The sequence below is a fragment of the Oryctolagus cuniculus genome, chromosome 13 (assembly GCF_964237555.1).
Source record: "Oryctolagus cuniculus chromosome 13, mOryCun1.1, whole genome shotgun sequence".
NCBI lineage: Eukaryota > Metazoa > Chordata > Mammalia > Lagomorpha > Leporidae > Oryctolagus > Oryctolagus cuniculus.
The window spans coordinates 50881240-50902333 of NC_091444.1; the positions used below are offsets into that span (position 1 = coordinate 50881240).

Consider the following 21094-nt stretch of genomic DNA (forward strand, 5'->3'; position numbering starts at 1 on the left):
TTTTTTTTTTAAACAATCTTTAAAGAATAGGTTGAATTAATCATTACTAAGATTAAACAAGAAAAATAAAGTCCATGTTCAAGTCCTGGCTCTCTACCCCTTACAAGCTGTGAGCAGTCACTTCTCTGATCCTGTTTTAATTACAGATGGAAATAAAATTTGCTATGCCCACTTTGTACACGTTGAGGAAAAAGAGTCTAAAAGTATTGTGAGAACATCATAGGAATATAACAATTTTAACAAAAACAATCATCTCAGTGAAGTTTTTTAAACCTTACTCAATAGCTCTTTGACCCCATGACATTCTTTTCAGAGCAAAAATTATCCATTCAATATGAAGAGCATTAGCTGCTTGTTAATAAAGCTGTTTAAACATTCTGTATTTTGTAGAGTGATTAATATTTAAGTGTGTTCTATTTGTGAAACTATTTCCAGCTCACAAGGCCACGCCCTTTATACATGTCCTCAGTCCAATGCTTTATCCTTGAGCATTGCCCCATTTCAGGCGAAACTGGCTTTCTGGTGATCATGAAATGATCATTAAAAGCAAAACTGGAAGTGGGGGGCATATATTCATGACTTTATAAGTCCAAAAATTATCCCTGAAGCAAGGGAGGCTGAATATCTGCTTGGGAATGCTAGTAAACTACGTGGAACAAAAACCCAATGCAGAATGATTAGGGACATGGTATAATTACGCATCCGTTGTGCTCCACATTCAACATATAGCTCCTTCTTAGACCAGTGCACTTGGGAAAGAATTAGTGTGATTTAAACCTAAGTGGAAACTCCAGAGTTATAACTGATGTGAAAAACAACTGCTAAAATTCTCAACTATTCAAAGCTCATTATCTAACTTTTTTCCTCTTTGCAACTGTGCTACCATAATGTTAAAGGAGGGAATAATACTTGTTGAAGTCCTACTTTGTTCATCACTGTCAGGTATGTTGCATACTGTATTTCATTTAGGTCTCATACAACTCTTTTTTTTTTTTTTTACAGATAACTGTGCTTATTGCAAATTTTAAAAAGGGTCAAAAGGTCACATAATCAAGAAATTGAGCCACAAGAGAGATTTGTTAATTCTGCCTGTGTGTTTTAAATTACACTATTCTCAATTACCATCTCTAATTAATTTTCCTCTCTTTCCTTCAATTTGCCCAGCTATATTTCAGTGGAATTCTCCAAGTGCCCTAAGACAGGCCAGAAAATAACAAATATATCACACTAAAATGTTACGTGAAAGATATATGCACATGTAAATTAATATCACATTAAAGCTCTTATGTTTTAATGGATGACCACACAAATGAAACTTTCTTGCATACATACAATTGGACACCTCTGATAATTAGAGATAGATGTCTGACGCCCCTCCTTCTGTGATTGGGGTGATGCAGCTATTACAAATATACTCAGCAGCTATGAGTGTCAAAATAATTTTAAAAATTTGACTAGAAGGGCAAGGATTTCAATGTTAAGAATGCAAACAAAGCTCATGGATCTCAGAGTCCAAATAACCCAGCATAGTTCTAAAATCACTGAGTTCCTATTATTTACTGTTCTCTTTCCCTTATTATTTATAAAAAGTAATACCAAACCTTCTGGACTAAGCCAGAGCTATGGTATAGAAAAGCACATTATCTGATGATAGGGCCCATTATTAAAGCCTTTAAAGGATTAAAAAACAAAGACAGCTGGAAATAACCACCATAATTTTTTCAAGAACATTTATACATCTTTTTAATTAGATTAGCTTTACAAGCAACTTGAGAGCTCTTCCATAATGAAACACTGCTTTCCAAATTACATGACTTTATAGCCTATCTATATAGGAATCCTGAAATTCTTTGCCTACTATTGATAAAGTTCTGTGTTTTACAGCTGGTTAATGTGATGAATAAAAATAAGCATTGCGAAGATTTATCTTCAACCAGGATTGAACACATATAGGCCACAAACCATTTTCAATTTAGTTTTAAATATAGTCCTGCTCGGTGACAAGTTAACGGTCCCACTAACAACAAATGAATAGTTTCAGTGAATATTAAAAGAAATGGCTATCCTGATTGCTTGATATTTTCACACTGATCTCCAAGAAAGTATATAAACTTTTTCAAAAAAATATACAATTTAAGACCTGTCTGTCAAGCACAACCAATAGATAGCAGACTCTGATAACTGTACAGCTGCAAAGGTACACACATTTGAACAACAGGGGCTCCCAAATTAAAAGGCTGTGCTATACATCTTAACAGACTTCAGTCTACCTAAAACAATTTCTACTAACGCTAAAAACGATAGTGCTTTCAAATTGTGGCCCAAGGCAGTGCACTGCACTACAGACCAGATGGCAAGGACAACTTGCACTCCCAGGTCGGGCTGGCAGAGAGGCACTTACTGTAGAGATGTTATGTTATCATCTGGAAGAGGAAGTGGGACAAAGCTGAACATGGGCAAGGAAAAACAATAAACTATCGCTTTTTTTCCTGCAGGTTCTCCTAAGGGAGAACACGATACCAAATATTTAATCCCATTCTAATTCATACTGTCAGTTTCACTAAATAATTTTTTTCATGTTTTACATGAACAATAGCAATCTTTTAATAAAAATTACTGAGCTTTCCATAGAAAAGGTCTCTAATTGGATACAAACTATACAGATGCTAAAACTGTTGTAAATTGAAATATATAGAAATATTTCTGTATACTCAGATTTTGGCAAAGAAGATCGAGGAAACAGGATAGAAAACCTAAATTGGTAAGGGCTCTTTGCTAAAGAGCCTAGGAGAATGAAATCTAAGACATCTATCTCAACTCATTCTTTAAGTAACAGAAGTCCGGGAGGCCTTGTGTGATTATGTAATGTTCCTTCTTTTTCTAAAATGTAAAAAAGAAAACCCATAAAACATAAAAATAAAATTATCTGGTTTTGCGCTTTTTTGTTTTTCTAAGCTAAGCATACGTCTTTCAGTACTGACAAGAAGGCTGGCATCACATTTGGGGAATGCCTCAACAGCTGTCTGAAGAGTCACTGAACATCAAGTTTGTAACAACACATTTCCTTCTCAATGCAAATTAATCTCCCCCTGATATTCTTCAAAAGAGACAAAGGTTCTGATCTGAAAATCAGACGGATCATAGTATTAGGAAGAAAACAATAAATTTGAAAGTACAATCAATTTGAGAAGCAAAAGGGAAAACCTTAGAAATGGGAAATCATCATCTAGCTCTAGAGGAAACACCTGAATGCAGAAGAAAGCCCTTTATCTTAGGAACTTGATGCTGAGGATAATCTCAAGTTCATTCAGTGCCAGTCACTTTCGTTTTGTTTAAAAAAAAAAAAACTTGAAAAGATAAACCCTTCTTACAGTGTATTTTTCCTTATAAAACATGAACTGAAGTTACTGGTAATAAATGGTGACTGTTTTACTGTGAGGCTTCATTATTAAGGATGTCAAAACATGACAGCAGCAATCTTTAGGAATCCAAATTAGAGCAAGATAGCACTACAAAACATCTGATGTTTCCATTGGTAAAGTGCTCCTTTTCTTATTTTAAGTGAAAAGAAAATTAATTAATCATCAGTCACTGGCAACAATCATTCTGAGAGGTCTTTTAGGGCAAAATTTAATAGTATGAAGAAGTTTACAAAAATAGATTGATGCTGTTTTGAGAAATAATACTGTAATTTTTTCTCAATTCAGTTTTGATAAATTGTACCTAATCATACAAAAATTACCCCAAATTCAAACCTTGATATAAAAAAGGGAGAGATGAAATGAACTCAGCTAGATGACAGATCGGACAAAATAGAAGAATGAAAAAATTTTGCACAGGGCACTTATTTCATGTCCAGATGTAAAAACCATTTTCAACTGATAGCTTATCTTCTTCCCATAAGCAGTCACAGATTCGGAGTGGATCATGCAGTACAAAGTCACAGCAGTCAAAATCTTCCTGTTTGATGCAACACAAAGCAGTTGTATCTTTTCCTTATTAAAATGCCGACTGGTTGTCTGTTTTTCTTTATCCCATTTATTTGTATTCACAAGTTAACAAACAGTGTCAACAATTATTGTAGTGAACTGAGGGTATTGCTGGATGAGAGGCTCTATAAGACATCTTTACTGATTGAATCAGAAGGTTTATTGAGTTCAACCCTCACTCCTTTTTCCCCTGCAAGGTAAAAAAATAGATAAAATTCATTTATTCATTAGGCACCAGAGAGCTTCTGCTACTGCTTCCCACTGAATTCCCAACAGTATGGACCAACATCATCTGAAAACTTTTATACTTGCACTTCCAAATGTTATCAGTGGTGTTCTATTATGATGAAGGCATTCATTTCAACTAGTAAAACCTTTAAGGGTAAAACCATCCTCTGTATAGAGAATGATTTCGTCTCCTTTTTATTTTAAAAAGCAATTATTTGTGGGCTCTGCCACAAATAACTACTTTAAAAATACATAGAAAATCCATCAACATTCAATTTGTATGTTGTTTATAAAAGCCTGAAGTGGGATTATCAATGGCTCATGAAAATATGGCTAATCAGTAATGTGAACACTTAATGGACTTTTGGATATACAGGTAGGGTTAAAGAAAAGAAAGCGAGTGGTCCATCAGATGGGAAACTGAGACCAACTGCTCTAGAAGAGAGAGTCCATGAGCGGGGGCAGAGGAGAACTGGTGTAACGAAGAATCTTCAGGTTCGGTACAAGTGTGCTGACCTGTCTGTGTATACCACTGGAGATAATGCAGTCCACATGCCTAAGCTGATTCACTCATTTTGGCATTTCAATTTACCTCCTTTATATTAACTTTCTTCATGTCCCTATTGAACATGGAAGATCGAGGATATTTTTTAAGAGTATGTATGCTTAAAAAAGGAAAGGATATTTACTGCCTTCTTGGGGGCAAACGAGAGGTAGCCAGATGGCCATTAACAAGAGTCAAGTCCCCTGTGACTGAAAAGGATAATCACAGAAAAACTTGGACGATAACTGAATAATTACTCAGATTTTGCCTCAAACTTTCCTAATCTTTTGGCAATTTTGTAGGCTAAATATAATAATGAAGATGACATTAAGGGAAGTCCTTTTTTAAGAAAGGGAATTAATGAATCTGACAAAAACAAGAATTATTCATGGTGTTAAAAAAGACTATACTTGAATTTACTGAAAGCACCACCTGATGGCAGGGTACTTTTGTTCCAGTATACCCTGGCCCCAAATGATGTTTACCTGTTAGATATTTTACTTTAGCTCGTGCTCTCTCATCTGCATCAAAATACCAAACAGTTATTGCGTACCTAAAAGAAAATTTAGAATAGGGTAAGAATGATCACATTGGGGGGTAGGGTAGTGGTATGCTGTTATGATGGTATATTAAAACTTGTGATGCCAAAATTATGCCTAAACTTGAATGATACTAAAGGACAAATGAGTACAACAACTCACTTTTCCAGTAGCCTCAACACTGAAGAGTATAGCAGAGAACCAGGAGAGGCTAAAATTGATGTCACAAAGTTGAGTATTTATGACTTTTTAAACATCTGTTTAAACTGCTTGACTATCTTTTTTGCAACCCCACCACAGAGCAGAAACAGATAACAAAAGGGTAAAAGAATGGCTATTACAGAAACAGCACATTATCCATAGCAGAAGTACTAAATGAAAAAGTGAGAAACAGAAAAGGATTCCATACACAGCAGCCTGGGGCCTTTAGTGAAAGGAGAGTAAGTCTCAAAAGCTTCTGAGAATATCATATTACATTATAGCAAAGTGGAATGATGGATGTTTTTAATTATAACCTGAGTCATCAAGAGGAGTTAAATTATACTAAGACTTTTCTAGAATTTTTATCAAAACAATTATACTATGTTCTGAGGTTTAAAGTGTAGCTAACTTCATTTTTCAGAAAATTACACTTAATTGGACTATCTTATTCCAAAAATAAATGAGGCATCACCAGTTTATAAAATAGTACATGTTAGATCTTCTGATAGGAGCAAGGGGGAAAATGTACAGACACTATAAAATTGAGGGCATGGCACAAATCGTTAATTCTTCAGTAGAGTGCAACAATTAGTTAAAATATCTTACAAATTCTAGTCAATGGTCATGGGGGGCAAGCATGATCGAATGATGACCCCGTATATGTGACAAAACTAAACCAGGAAGCATATTGAAGTAAACAGCCAAATGCAGAGCTGAGTCAGAACCTGAGCACCTGGACAACTCGAGGAGACTGAGGTGCGGATCTCTCACTGGAGAAGGACAGAGCTGCGATCAGAGACGGGTCTGCTGACTGCCACACTCTGCTTTGTCTAGAGTTCAACACCTTTCTTGCCAGGTGGCCTCTTCTATTTTTTTCTGGTGGCCTTGGTAATAGGAAAGGGCTCAGATATATCTGTCTTCTGTCCATGTGACTTAGTAATCAAGAGTTCTAATTTCTGGATCACCTCCCACCATAGCCCCAAGTCCTTACCAGGAAACAACTGTAACCCACCACCTGCCGTTCTCACTCGCCAGCCTTATCGTTTTCCTCACAAATTTCCTCACCACGACTAGGACGATCTTGCCCTTTCTCAGAGCTGCACTAACGCGGCTGGGCTTCTGGCCTCTTTACTGCTCAGTCTAACACCACCTCCTCTTTCTCTCAGGTCCCAGAGTACTTATGTTCCACACGAGTTGACACTGATTTACTATTTCAAACTGTTATTTATTCATCTAAAAAGGATACAATCAAACCAAGCTCAAAATCTCATTGAAAAGAAGGTCTATGAAGCAGTTTCTGGGTCAGAAAACATTTAAAGAGTCTGCAGTGGGAGGTAGAGGCAGGCACTGAGCTTCAGGACGAGGGATGGGATCCAAGAGAAAAGATTCTCTCTGGTTTCCATTTAGGACTTTTTATGATTTCTGGCTACCAACTGTTCAGCCTGCTCCTCTGTGTGAATTAGCGGGAAGGCTGCTTGACTCAGAAAGGAGAAAAAAGGGAGAGATGACACGCAAGTCTTCAGAAGCTCACGCAAGCTGACTGGACTCTAACATCAGCACTAAACCCAGTGTCTCTAAGGGTGTGCATCCTCTCTCCAGCACACATCCCTCTGCATCTCCTAAGCCAGATGTTAAAACAGATTGCTGGAATTCATTATCAGAATATTCTAGGTTCTTTCTGAAATGAAAAAGATATTTAGAAAATAGTATTCTTTCTACAAATACCTAGTTTCATAGCAATATCTGCAACAACTTCAGTTTTAACAGTCTTCACATTTAAACTGAGTTATGAGAAATGGTAAAAAAAAAAAAGGAATTAAACATTTAGGGTACTAAACCTTGTAAAGAAAGGACATAATAAAACATATGCTTCTTAATAAGGCTAAAAGATTATTTTTCCAACATTAACTCACACATATGGCAATCTTTCTTCTACTTTTCTTTCCTCTATTGTTTTTTCTCTTCACTTCTACTCCCTAGTTACCTCATATTTTTTTCTACTCTATCCATTTTTCCATATTGTTACTCTTTATTTTTTCTCTCATTACTTTTTTTTAAGATTTTATTTATTTATTTGAGAGGTATAGTTATAGACAGAGGGAGGGAGAGACAGAGAGAAAGGTCTTCTACCCACTGGTTCACTCCCAAAATAGCTGCAACAGCTGGAGCTGTGTCAATAAGAAGCCAGGAGTCAGGAGTTTCTTCCAGGTCTCCCAAATGGGTGCAGGGGCCCAAGGACTTGGGCCATCTTCTACTGCTTTCCCAGGCCATTAGCAGAGGGCTGGATTGGAAGAGGGGCAGTTGAGACACAAACTGGTGCCCATATGGGAAGCCAGCACCTAGGCAGAGGCTTAGCATACTATGCCACAATACTGGCCCTTCTCATTACCTCTGCCCTTCTCCTTTCCTATCTGGTATTTCCATCACCCAAGTGAATACCCTCAGAAAATCAAAGGATAGGCAATAATTCAGAGATGAAATCACCAAGAGACAGGGCTAGAAGGGTGAGAAGTTTCCTTTTCTTATCCAAGACAAGGAGTGACTGTGCAAAGAAATACACAAGCATTTAGTACCAACTATGAATAAATCATATACAATTTTTAAAATAAAAATGACTATAAAACATAATAAAAAGCACCTGGAGAACAGGAAAATACTCATTAGAAATTTTTCAAATTTACTCAAATTATCCTCTCCCATCCAACCATAGTTTTTGTAACATATTTTTTCTTAAAAGAAATACTACCTTGTAGCATATGCTGGTTGTACTTCATGAGGGTTGCGACGGTCAGACCAGAAAAACAGCAGTCTATCAAATTTAGGTTCAATGTCAGCAAACTGGGCTTTGCCTTCTGGAAAAATTCGAAGTATACCTCCATTTACCTAGGAAAGGAGACAAATATGTAAGCATGAGTAACCAAAAATGCTCTAAGATTAAGCTGGGGAGGGGGCTATTTCAGTGAAACAAAATTCTGAATCAAATTATTCACAAATCCATATCAATTAACAAGGTATGATGTAAGCTGAGATTCTAAGTACTGCACTGCTGCAAGGAAAAAATTCATTTCTTGTTTGAGAGGTTTTATAAATATATGCTGAAACATGAATATTGTCTCAATTTAATTCCTAAAATGATGCTTGAATGTTTCGAAAACTATTAAACGTTTATATATCCTAATGATCTACTTAAACTGCCCTTAAAATGGATACCTTTCAACAAGTCATTTGGATTAAATTACTATAAATGGCTCATGTCTAATAGCTAATTGTATTTGAAAGCTGAACACTTAATATAACATCCACAAATGTCTTGTAAAGAATTTAAGAAAAATATATAAAGAATTTAATACATTGCTAGACAGTGTCTTCATTTATCACTATCATCACTCCACCATTCATGCCACAGTCACTGTTGGGACTCCCTTTTCAGACTGGGCTTGATATGCTCATAATTACTTGATTATAAAACTCAATTCCTTCCAGAATTATTATTTACTTAAATACACCATTCTCTGAAGTTACATGGACTCATCCACTCCTACCAATATTGACTGAGCAGCTATTTCACTGGGAACTGTGGTGACCCTAGGTGCAGAGCAGGTAATACAGCCAGACCTTGTTCTTGAGGTGTTTACAATCTGGGAGGAGAATAAAGCTAGGCAAATCACAGCCAAACAAGAATAAACACCTAAAGAGGCCACTGTTTAAAATGGAAAGGAACTGCACCACCTGGTCAAGACTTCCTGGAGGTTGAGCCTAAAGCTATAATCTAGTCAGAAAAAAATGTTCATCAGGCTCATCTTCAGGTCCAGCTCCTTGGGCCCCCTTGCCAGTGTTCCAGTGTTGGTTCCAGGTTGTTCACAGTGATTCCCCAGGCAATTATGTAAAAATCTCACAACTCTCCAGGTTTTTCCCTGTCCCCTTCCCTTTGACTGGAGTCACTGGGAATATCACAGATGATTGGCTGAAATGTTTAAAGAGAAATGGCTAGTCGACACCTCCCCTGGGAAACCTTCCCTGACCTCTGATCTGGGTGGCCTTCCTATGCACTTCCAGAGATATTAATCTTTATTAATCTTTTTTTTTTGACAGATAGAGTTAGGAAGTGAGAGAGACAAACAGAGAGAAAGGTCTTCCTTCCGTTCGTTCACCCCTCAAATGGCTGCTATGGCTGGCGCTGCGCCGATCCAAAGCCAGGAGCCAGGTGCTTCCTCCTGGTCTCCCATGGGGTGCAGGGCCCAAGCACTTGGGCCATCCTCCACTGCCCTCCTGGGCCACAGCAGAGAGCTGGACTGGAAGAGGAGCAACTGGGACTAGAACCCGGTGCCCATATGGGATGCTGGCGCCGCAGGCAGAGGATTAGCCAAGTGAGCCATGGTGCCGGCCCCAGAGATACGATTCTGACACTTGGCACAACTGAATTTAACTGTCAATCTATCCTCTGTACCTCCAACAGATCAATCCACAGCTCTACGAGAGTTATTTGCATTTCTGCTCTATCCTTAGCACACTACATACTCAGTGCCATCTTGAAATTGAAGTTTTCAGTTCTACATATAAACATTTTAGGGACTTCTTTCTGCCTATGTGTCAATCTGAAATCTATACAATAACGACTTTGGCTAAGCTGTATAAAAATTCAAAGACCTGGGGTGGGTGTTTGGCTCAGTGCTTGGGTCTCCACAAAGGGTACCCACATCCTCTCGAGGAAGGCCTGGTGGGAGTCCTGGCTTCCTGCTACTGTGCACCCTGGGAAGCAGCAGATGACTCCTGTCACCCACATGGGTCATCTAGATTGAGTTCCTGGCTGTTGAGGGCACTTGGGGAATGAACCTGTTCTCTCCATCTACCTTTTGGTCTCCCTGCCTTTCAAATAAAATGAATGTAAATAAAAAAATTTTAAATTTTAAAAGATCAGCCCAGAAGGAGCCTTACAAAATCTAGAAGTTAGTAGGAGTTGATTATGTCTATATCTAGCTTTCTAGCTGTTCACAAAATCTGACCAAAACATCAATTTTTAAGTCTTAACTAAATTCACCAATGACTTGTGCCTTGGGATTAAGGTTGATTATTAAATTTATTTCTCTATTTAGACTTTGAAATCTGTAATAGAAAAATCTTGGTTGTCGACATAATGCCTTAATTTACTTAGCCATAAATCTACCTCCATTTTAAACCTGAAATAGTGTACAGGAAACTCTTTAAAAATCAGTGTGCTTTAGAAACATGACTGGAGCACTGTGAGCATATTTTAAATTTAACACACTTTTTAGGATAGGATGAGATTTTTGTACATTTAAGACCTGAGTGGTTTCTACTTGGGCATAACTTTGAGGGAGAGGTTTTTTTAAAGGTCATTTGATTTTTATTTTAGAAAACCACCCTGGCTGCCCAGGTATGCTCATTGTGTGAAAATCCACTGAGCTCGTACTATATTCACCTTTCTGCTTGATTATATTTTTGATTTTAAAACATTAACCAAAAAAAATAGGTCTACACAGTTTCCAAGGCAGTGCTATAAATTTTAAGAAGTCATTTAAATGTAATGAAACTTAGGTTAACATCTGGGATATATACATTTGAAATAACAGAGATTAAGTTATATTGTACATTCTGATCAGATTTATAGGGTTTGTCAGTATTCTCTTTTTCCATTGTCAGGGAAAGATGCAATCTTGCGGACAGTCAACAGCCCAATGCCATATGATATCTCTAAAAAAATCCAAAGAATAAAATAGCAAATAACCCATAATAATTATATATCAATAATCTCCCCCAAAAGCTATTATAAAACAATTGTTCTCAGCAGTATCTTTATAAAAAAATTTAAAGGTAAGATGTTTTACTAAAGTTACTTTTGTAAGTCAAATTTTAAAAATGCTTCATCAGTACCTCTTTTTTCTAGCTTTACTAAGGTACAATTGATACATAAAAATGCATATATTTAAATTTATATAATTTAGATACGTGAGACTCATAATACCATCAAATCACACAGTAATAAACAATCCATCACCTCCCAAGTTTCCAGTGTTCCACTTAGTTTTCTTCTTGCAGTTAGAACACTGAGCATGAGATTTATGTTCTTAAATTTTTAAAATGCACAATTACTATACTGTTAATACTATATACTGTCTATAGTATACTATATCCTGTATATAAAATATATTAGTATCTGTTTCATTTGATAAAAATCCATACCTAATACCTGACACTAAAACAAATTTAAGAGAGAAATTGTTTCATGTTTTAAATATAGTTTAACCTGTGAAGAATATAAATCTTAATAATCGTGGGGAACCAGTGAGAAAAAAATAAATGCTCAATTAAGTTGCATACCTTGGCATCCCAGTCTTTATTAAGATAATATATACATGTCACACATCTTCCATCTCCATTTGGATTATCAACATGACGCACGTAACCTGTTCCATTGCCTGGATAACAAGCAACCATGGCCTGTAATAATAATAATGATTTTAAAAGTCCATGTATGAACAAAAAGGGAAAACAGTGTATAAAGCAGATCTCTTGATTTTTGGATACTCCAACTTACACTTAAGTTGTTGTTCTCTTTAACAGAAGCCCTATTTTGTAAAAAAGAAGAGGTAAAACCATTTGACACTGACATTTATAAAAACACACAGTAGGCTGGTGAACAATCTAAATTCTGCTTCACAGCAATGGGAAAAGCCAGCATCAAAGGATCAGAGAGCAACACTGCTATGAACCCTTGGCTATCACAAGCCATTTGCTCTTGCTTAAAACCTTAAATGCCAAAAGGATTTCAAAGTTCCACTTTCACAATATTTATACATATTGATAATCAAGATCAAGTGAGTTTTTGTACCACTCCATGACAGATTGCTCTCCTCAAGTCACCTGTATTACCATCTGACTGGTGGACTGTCAAACACCCTACTGGACACTGTCTCTGAATGCCACCCATTTAAATAGGCAGAATTTAAATCATCAATTGCAAATCAACTCAGTGATTTTACAAAAAATTAAATTAGCCAGTGACTAAGTTCTTTTCAAATCAGAAAGAAAATAGTTTTTTGCTCATATAATAACAAGATATGGTTCAGAAGACTGTGGAGTGTTAAACATGAAGGTGGAAGAGAGATCCCAAACAAACAACACAAAACAACTTACATATCCTAGGACATGACAGCCAAATGAAGTTGGGAAAGGTGACTGAAAAATAATTCTCAGGAATTAGGAAGCAAACAAAGACAAAGACATTCAAGATTACCAGTTATCCTGAAATCCTTTATTTCTTCACCTATCAAAGTCAATGGCTCTGTATTAAGTTAAAGTCAATGATTTGGTATAAAGTTATCAGACAGTAATTAAATTGCTCTATCATCATAGTTAAGATAAATGATATTACAAATTTTTGAAATTCATATTCAATGGAATATGTAAAAGCTGCTGAAAAAAGTAACTCAGTGGTTTCATCCCCTAGAGAGAACAAAATCTTGCTTTTCCTAAGCACCCTGGACCTACTGCTCTTCATCAACAACAGAAGTTTTGGTGAACAATAATATCCACAGGTCTCTATTTCTCCTGACTCCAGACAGACTTAACAAGTTCCTTCTTTCGGCCGTAGAGATTGGTAATAACAGGAAGGAGAATGGCATGAGGGTAGTAGGATTATGACTGTTCAAAAGAAGGTGACTCCAATAATTTCTTTAATTCTAGTTGCCAAAAAAGGGGCATTTTATGTAGCAGAGCCTGAATAATAAACTGTAAGAGGGTACAAATTTCACAATGCAATTAATACATTGTGGTTAACTGAAATAATTATCATGTATTATGGAAAACAATGGGGAACAAAACCCATAAAACCTGAACTCTTTGCTAATATGATCTCAACTCAAAAAAGTTAATTTGAGGGGTGCAGCTGGTTAAGCCACCACTTGCAATGCCAGCATTCCATATCAGAGTGCTGATTGGAGTTCCACCTCTTCTACTTCCGATCCAGCTGCTAGTGTGCCTGGAAAAGCAGTGGAAGATGGCTCAAGTGCTTGGCCCCTGCCAGTCATGTCGGAGATCCGGATAAAGTTCCTGGCACCTGCTTTGGCCTGGCCCAGCCCTGGCTGTTGTAGTTATTTGGGTAGTGAATCAGCAGATGCAATCTGGTTCTCTCCTTCTCTCTGCCTTTCAAAAATAAATAAACAATAAATCTCTCTTATTTCTTAAAGTTAATTTGGGTCTCTCCAACTACTTGATAACCTCAGCATCTCTTGCACAAAGAAAGGAGGGGAAAACTTTCTCCCATTTACCCACCCCACCCCATCTCATGCATCTATTTAAGAACTACTTTGTAAAGCCTACCCAGTGCCTTCTGAGGCCAAAATGATGAGACTATGTTCCTTGCTTTCATTTATTATATAATCCAGTCTAGTGGGACAAATAGCCAATAAACACATAAAACGTTAGACAGTGAAAAGTTATCTTTTCATAAGATATGAAAAAAATAAGTTGAGAAAGGATATAGAAAATGAAGGCATGATATTCTAGAATAGTGGTGATGGAAGTTTGTTCTGAAGAGATGAGAGTGGAGATTCAAATGAAAGGGACAGCAATTTGTGCAAATATCTGGGAGGGAAGTAAATGTGGTGGAGAGAAAATGAGGGGAAAGGCAGAAATGACTGGGCAGAGTAGAAAACAAGAACTGGCCAGTGTGGCTGGAAGAAGAGTGAGCAAAGACTAGTACTTATTAGAGTAGACACCAGATAATGCGGGGGTAGGGTCACAGGGTCTGGTAAACCACAGTAAGGACTGGATAGTCTCCTACGAATGACAAGAAACCAGCTGAAAACACGTCTGACTAATGTTTTAAGAGATCAGGTTTATTTTTGTATGAATAAAAAAGCACAACTATAAAAACCTCAATATAACTCAACACCTAACATTTACTGCATGTTTACTATTTGCCAAGTTCTATTCCCAGCAATTTATGCACAGTAACTCACACAATTATGTAAAGTAAACAGTACTATCATTTCTCACCTCTGTTGAACTATTAAGAGAAATAAAGCCCAGGAAGGCGATTCGTGTCCTCAAACTCACATGACAAGTGAATGCAGAGACTCTGCTTCCAGAATCTAAGTAATTAATCACTATACTGGACTGAAGGCGAAAAGAGAAGACTAAGTTGGCTATTGCAGTTTGCAGGACAGAAACAAAAGAGGCTGAACTCAGAGTGGCAAAGTGGGATGTATGTATTCTGAATGCAGAAAACCAACGTGACTTGCTGATAGACTGGAAGCGGAGAATAAGAATCAAGGATGACCCTGAGGTTTTCAGTCTATGTAAATAAATACATGGAGTCACCATTTAGTAAAATGGAAATGCCAAATGAAAGAGTGATTTTAATAATAAGCGTAGGGTAGGAGAGGAGTTTTCAGCAATGGTCAGGATGAGCTACGGGGTGGCAGTTCAGCTGCCACATGGGACACCTGCATCCCATAGCGGAGTGCCAGGGCCCAGCTCTGCTCTCCGTTCTGGCTTTCTGCTTATGTGCCCTCTGGGTGGCAGCAGACGATGGCTCAAGTGGTTGAGTCCCAGCCACCCATGCAGGAGATCCAGACAGAATTCCTGGCTCCTGACTTTAACTCTGCTCAATCTCAGCTGTTGTAGGCATTTGGGGAATGAATCAACACATGGGAGCTCACTCTCTATCTCTGCATGTGTCTCAATCTCTCTCTCTGCCTTTCAAATAAATAAAGAAAAATTAATAAAAGAAAAGATGAGCTAGACATTTCAGACTAGAACAATACCGAGGACACCAGGATTATGTATAATACACAGGCTCTGTCTGTAACTGTCACTTCTAAATCGCTTTCCTTGGAGTCCTAGGATTAGAGTTGGGGACTGTTGGGGGATGAACTGAGAAGAGGTCAAAAGGTTTGACTCCAACTTTCAACTGAAGGGCAGTGATGAACTGTTTCTGATCTTTGAATTCCAAGTGAAACTTGAAAAAAATAAAAGATGAAATAAGAAAAGTTTTGAAATCTTATAAATTGCAAGGAATACTTTTAGTTCAAGTATGTTAATTTTTACAATCCCTGGGGGGCCAACACCATTTTAGTCTTATCTTGCGTCTGTAGGTCCATTTCATTCTGCTGTGATGATGTGGACACTGAGACATGAAGAAAAAGAAGAAAAGATCCAGTGTTCCACAGGGCCTATATTTTATCTGTCAACTCAGCTTGCTAATGCCAGCCCCAGGAAAGGCGCTAATCCATGACTGCAATTGTAAATAGGATCAAACCAAACATACTAGTGTAACTCTGCAAAACAGAAGGCTTAAAAACAGAAACAATGCAAACCCCCATTTATAATTCTGAGGTATGTTCCCAATCAGCTATCTTGTATGTATTTAAATTGCTTATTGAGAAAAACCTATCTAATAGTTCAATTTCCCATTGAGGAAAACTTATTTCAACATAAAACAATTGAATACTATTTCTTCCTTTTTGCTATGAAAATATACATGATTGAGGATGTCCTTAAGATAGGAAACACCATAAATCTGTTTTTCACTTTGAGAATAAAAGGAAGGAAGAGGTTTGCTATACCTCTTTGGAATCAGAAGACATTTATTTCTGGCATTGGAAGGCTTCAATATGAAGTTGAACCAGGAAAATTTTTTTCCTTCTTTATTTGAGATGAATTATTTTAAAACAGAGATCCAAAGGTAGAAGAACTAAAGTATGGTGAGTTACCAAACTAATGCTTTTACAGTGAATGAAGTAAAAAGGCTTACTATCTGAAAATTTATTCTATTAAAACATATTGCCTGAGGGCACACAGCCCTATGCCTTTTATAGAGGTTAATGGCTAACATTTACTAACCACTATACAGACCAGGCATGAGTTATCTCCTTTAATCTCCGCAGCAAGCCTATGAAGTAAGAACGACTAATTTCCCCATTTTAGAAATTAGAAAACTTGGGTGGGCATTGTGGTGTAGTAGGTTGAGCATCTGCCTATGATGTCAGCATTCCACTTGGGTGCCGGTTCGAGGTTGGGCTGCTCCACTTCTGATCCAGCTCCCTGCTAACCTGCTGGGGAAAGCAGCTGAAGATGGCCTGAGTGGTTGGGCCCTCCATCCACATGGGAGACCGAGAAGAAACTCCAGACTCTTGGCTTCAGCCTGGTCTGGAAGCTATTTGAGGAGTGAAGCAGCAGAAGGAAGATGGCTCTCTCCTCCTCTCTGTAACTCTGCCTGTCAAATAAATAAAATCAATTTCTCTCTCTCTAAAAAAAAAAAGAAAGAAAGAAATTAGAAAACTTAGCTATGGCGAGAAGAAAAAAACTTGCCAAAGGTCAGAGCAGAGGAAAATGAACAGATACAGTGGAGAAGGAAAAAGAACCTTCTGTGTTCTTCCTCAATTCTTCGCTCCAGGAAGGCTTGCATTTACTCTGCCTCAGAGTTGCAATGAAACTAGCAGTGCAGATTCCCAAGTGGTCCACTACTTGCTATCATGGCACGTATTCATGCATAGTGCTCAACTCTCCCACATGAGTGTACTGCCTAAGTATTTTCCAATTTTCCAATTGTATCTTTGAAGACTTTTCCCCATCCGCTGCCAAAGCACACTTATCCATCACTATTACTACTTAGGTGGTCTACACAAATCTAGTTCATACATGTGGCAAAATAAGTCATAACATGGGAATAACAGCAAGTTGGAATTTACTATAATTTACTTTTTAAAACTTCAGGTGTTAATTACAGTAGTATCAAAAAAATGAATATAATAAGAACAATATCAGTATCTCTTGACACAAACATGTGGGGAAATAAAGGCAATCCACAGCAGAAGTAGATAAAACTTACCCAACTAATTCCAAGTAGAAAGAGAAGAACATAAAAGGAGGTACTGTGACACTGCTATGACAGATCACAGCAAGCTTTATGGGAGAAGCAGTATCTGGGCTAACCTTGGAAGAAATACATAAAGTTGGAGAACAGGACTTTCAAACAGTAAAAGAAAATACAGAACACATTTGATGACAGGAATATTCAGATCTGCTACAGTTCCTGAGAGGGGAAAAGAACACTGCACACATATGTGGGCAGACTGTGGCCACTGTGGCCCCTGCCTGGCCCTTGCTGACCACTGTGCACATTTGGGAAGTAAATCAAGGGATGGCAGTGCTGTGTGTGTGTGTGTGTGTGTGTACTTCTCAAATGAGAACTCCTAAAAAATCTTTAGAAATACTTGCTATTGTCAACAATACTGTGATCAACAATAGTTCTAAGAACCCTTTGTGGGGCCAGTGCTGTGGCACAGCAGGTAAAGCTGCCGCCTGCGGTGCTAGCATCTCATGTGGGTGCCAGTTGGAGTCCTGGCTACTATACTTTTGATCTGGTTCCCTACTCATGTGCCTGGGAAAGTAACGGAGGATGGCCCAAGTGCTTGGCTCCTTGCACCCACATGGGAGACCCAGATAAAGCTACTAGCTCCTGGCTTTGGCCTGGCTCAATCCTAGACATTGTGGTAATTTGGGGAGTGAACCAGCAGATGGAAGAAACCCCTTACCCTGCATCTCCTTCTCTGTAACTCTTTCAAATAAATAAATAGAATCTTTTTTTTAAAAGAACCTTTTGTAAACAACCTTAATATCTTCCTAAAATTGTTAAAACTTTTTGTTGTGAAAATGTTCTCTAATATGGTTATATTAGTTTATTCCGCCACCGCCTCTGTATGAGGGCATACATCTTCCTACCTACTTGCCAACTCTGGGTATTAAGTTTTATTCTTTAAATAACTGTTGGGGCCAGCACAGTGGTATGGCGGGTAAGGCAGTGTGGTGAGTAAAGCTGCCGCCTGCAGTGCTGGCATCCCATATAGGCGCCAGTTCTAGTCCCGGCACCCTTATGCTCCACTTCCGATCTAGCTCTCTGCTGTGCCTGGGAAAGCAGTATAAGATGGCCCAAGACCTTGGGCCCCTGCACCCACATGGGAGACCCGGAGGAGGCTCCTGGCTCTTAGCTTCACTTTGGTGCAGCTCCAGCCATTGTGGTCAACTGGGGAGTGAACCATCAGATGGAAGACCTCTCTCTTTCTGCCTCTCCTACTCTGTGCAAATCTTTCAAATAAATAAATAAAATTTTCAAAAAAAAAAAACCTGCTTATTAGTTTGATAAGCAAAAATTCATCTCCCTGGGGTGGGTGTTGTGGTATAGTAGTTAAGGTGCCCCTTGAGACACCTGTACCCCATACTGGAACGCCTGGGTTCTAGTCCTGCCTCCACTTCCAATCTAGCTTTTTGCTAATAAGCACCCTAAGAGGCAGCAGGTAATGGCTCAAATACTTCCACCCATATGGGAAACCTAGCTTGAGTTCCAGGCTCCTGGCTTTGGCCTGGCCCAGTCCCAGCTGTTGTGGGGATTTGGGGAGTGAACTATAGGACAGAAGATCTCTTTCTGTCTCTCTGTCTTAGAATTAACAAATAAAACTTTAAAAACCATATTATTAATGTTTTGATTATAAATTTGTGAAGTAAACATTTTTCATATTCTTATTGGCCATTCAATTAATGTTTTATGAATTGCCTACACATATCTTTTATCCACTTCTGTAGTGAGTGGTTCATCCTTTACTGATTTTGAACAGCTCTTTAGCTATTAACCACTTTTTTTTATATTTATAGCTATATTAGAAAGAATTAGAAAAAGAGAGAGATCTTTCAACTGCTGGCTCACTCCCCAGATGGCCAGGGTTGAGCCAGGCTAAAGCCAGAACTGGGGACTGTACCAGGGCCTTTGGTTTCACTGGTTCTATGGTTAACTCCCCTTAAGGAAATTCTGTTTTATGATTTCAACTGGATTAAGCTGAATCCTAAAAGTGGATTAGCACTTCTTTTAATAAACCTTTCATAAAAGGTGCTTGTCATAGTCCTAAAAGGATGGAGAACAGGAGTTTCACCCATCTTATAAAATAGCTTGCAAGACTATTTTTGTGACTGCTTGCTAATAAATTTTTGTATAGATAGCAGAACTCAGTTTGAGTTTGCTTTCATAGTAGCATGTCATTTAGAAGCTGGGTTTTGGCTGAGGAGAGCCATAGCACTCATTTGTCTGTAACCTCTGAATGTTAGCACTGATTCTTGAAAATAATCTAATACCTGTGGGGGAAAAAAAACTTGGCTCAGGTCAGGTCATACCATGAAGTCAGAGATATAGTATAATATATACTACCACAGAGTTTTGTATAAGGTACCCAAACAGCAAAGTCATGATGAGCTTTGTTATGGGAAATGGTGTGTCAGAAAAGACTTTATGCAAAAAGTGACAAATGAGCAGAATTTTGAAGAATTAAAAATAGAAGTTTGCAAGAGTAGGAGAAGCCAAATGCAGGGAACAAAATATTTGCAAAAAAAAAAAAAAAGAGAGAGAGAACCAATATGACATTTTCCTGATGGAAATGCAAAAAGGAACACACTGTTGGCAGATGTAGTGCCGTGTGGCAAAGAGGATGAGACAGAAAGACAGGAAGTGGCAGCTCATAAAGGCTCTCACTCATAAGCCAGTATTAACCAAATGTGTTCAGTTAAGAATCGCCTGGGCTACTTCCTAAACTATAACGGTCTCCAGCCTCTCCACTTGAAGCTATGATCTAGTAGACACAGGATGAGGCACAGGGTGTTGTACAATGAACAAGCACTTCATTCCGAATGGCAAAAGGCCAAAGGCAAAGGGTTCTGAGGAGTAATAAATCATATGTCAATTTTCAACACTGCTACATGTAGAGGATGGACTAGATGACACATAAGAAGCTACCAACATACAGATGACAGATGAGAGAGTCACAACACAAGAGATGTGAGAATGGAGAGGACAGGGTGGCTTAAAGTAACATTGAGAATGTAAAACAGATAGGATTTGATCTACTACATACTGACAAATTTTTTTGTCCTTTTTCCATCTGCCAGGAGAGTAATCCCTAGAAGCAGTTACTATTTTGTCTACTTTTTAAATTAATGACACGTAATGGATATTGTTCAGGTTTAAAATAAGTTCTTGTTTCCCTCTCATTACTACATGTTCATCCATTCAACAGATACTTACTAAGTACCTATAATATACCAGGCACTATTCTAGATCTTCTGGGTTACACAATTGACCAGACTAGACAAGGAAGTAAACACATATACTAGCAGAAAGAAAAAGCACAAAAAATGTATTCTAGCAGGAAGAAAAAGCACAAAAAATATCATATGTCAGAAGTTTTACAAAAAGCAAAACAGGGAATGGAGAATATAATGCTAGCTCGTAATTATTTATAGGGTGTGCCTCACCTTAGAAGTTGACATCTGAAAAACATTGAGTGATGAAGTAGATGTTCAAGGCAGAAGGAACAAATGGTACAAAGACCCTCAGGTGGCATCGTGCCTGGCATATCTGAGGAAAAGGAGGGTTAGTGTGGCTGGAGAGGAGAGAGCAAAGCAAACAACAGTGAAAGATGAAGTCAGGTAGAGGTGGGGCACAAATCATGGAGGGCTTCAGAGATCACCATAAAGACTAAAGAAGAGAAAACGTCAGAGGGGGTTTAGTCTGACATGAAGAGGAA

General features: G+C 38.0%; 1 protein-coding gene across 2 annotated transcripts in view; it reads right to left on the reverse strand.

The window, feature by feature from the left end:
* Nucleotides 1–1716: 1716 nt before the first annotated feature.
* The window catches only part of EGLN1 (egl-9 family hypoxia inducible factor 1), a 50132-nt gene continuing 30754 nt past the window's right edge, over nucleotides 1717–21094 (reverse strand). Inside the window, exons 2-5 of one of the 2 annotated variants that reach the window (XM_002717333.5) lie at nucleotides 11841–11960; nucleotides 8248–8384; nucleotides 5247–5314; nucleotides 1717–4179 (exon numbers count right to left, since the gene is read on the reverse strand). In XM_002717333.5, the coding sequence (XP_002717379.1) occupies nucleotides 4115–4179; nucleotides 5247–5314; nucleotides 8248–8384; nucleotides 11841–11960 (390 nt within the window). In that variant the 3' untranslated portion in view covers nucleotides 1717–4114. The remainder of the gene's footprint in view (nucleotides 4180–5246; nucleotides 5315–8247; nucleotides 8385–11840; nucleotides 11961–21094) is intronic. The other variant, XM_051820710.2, reaches the window with a different exon arrangement.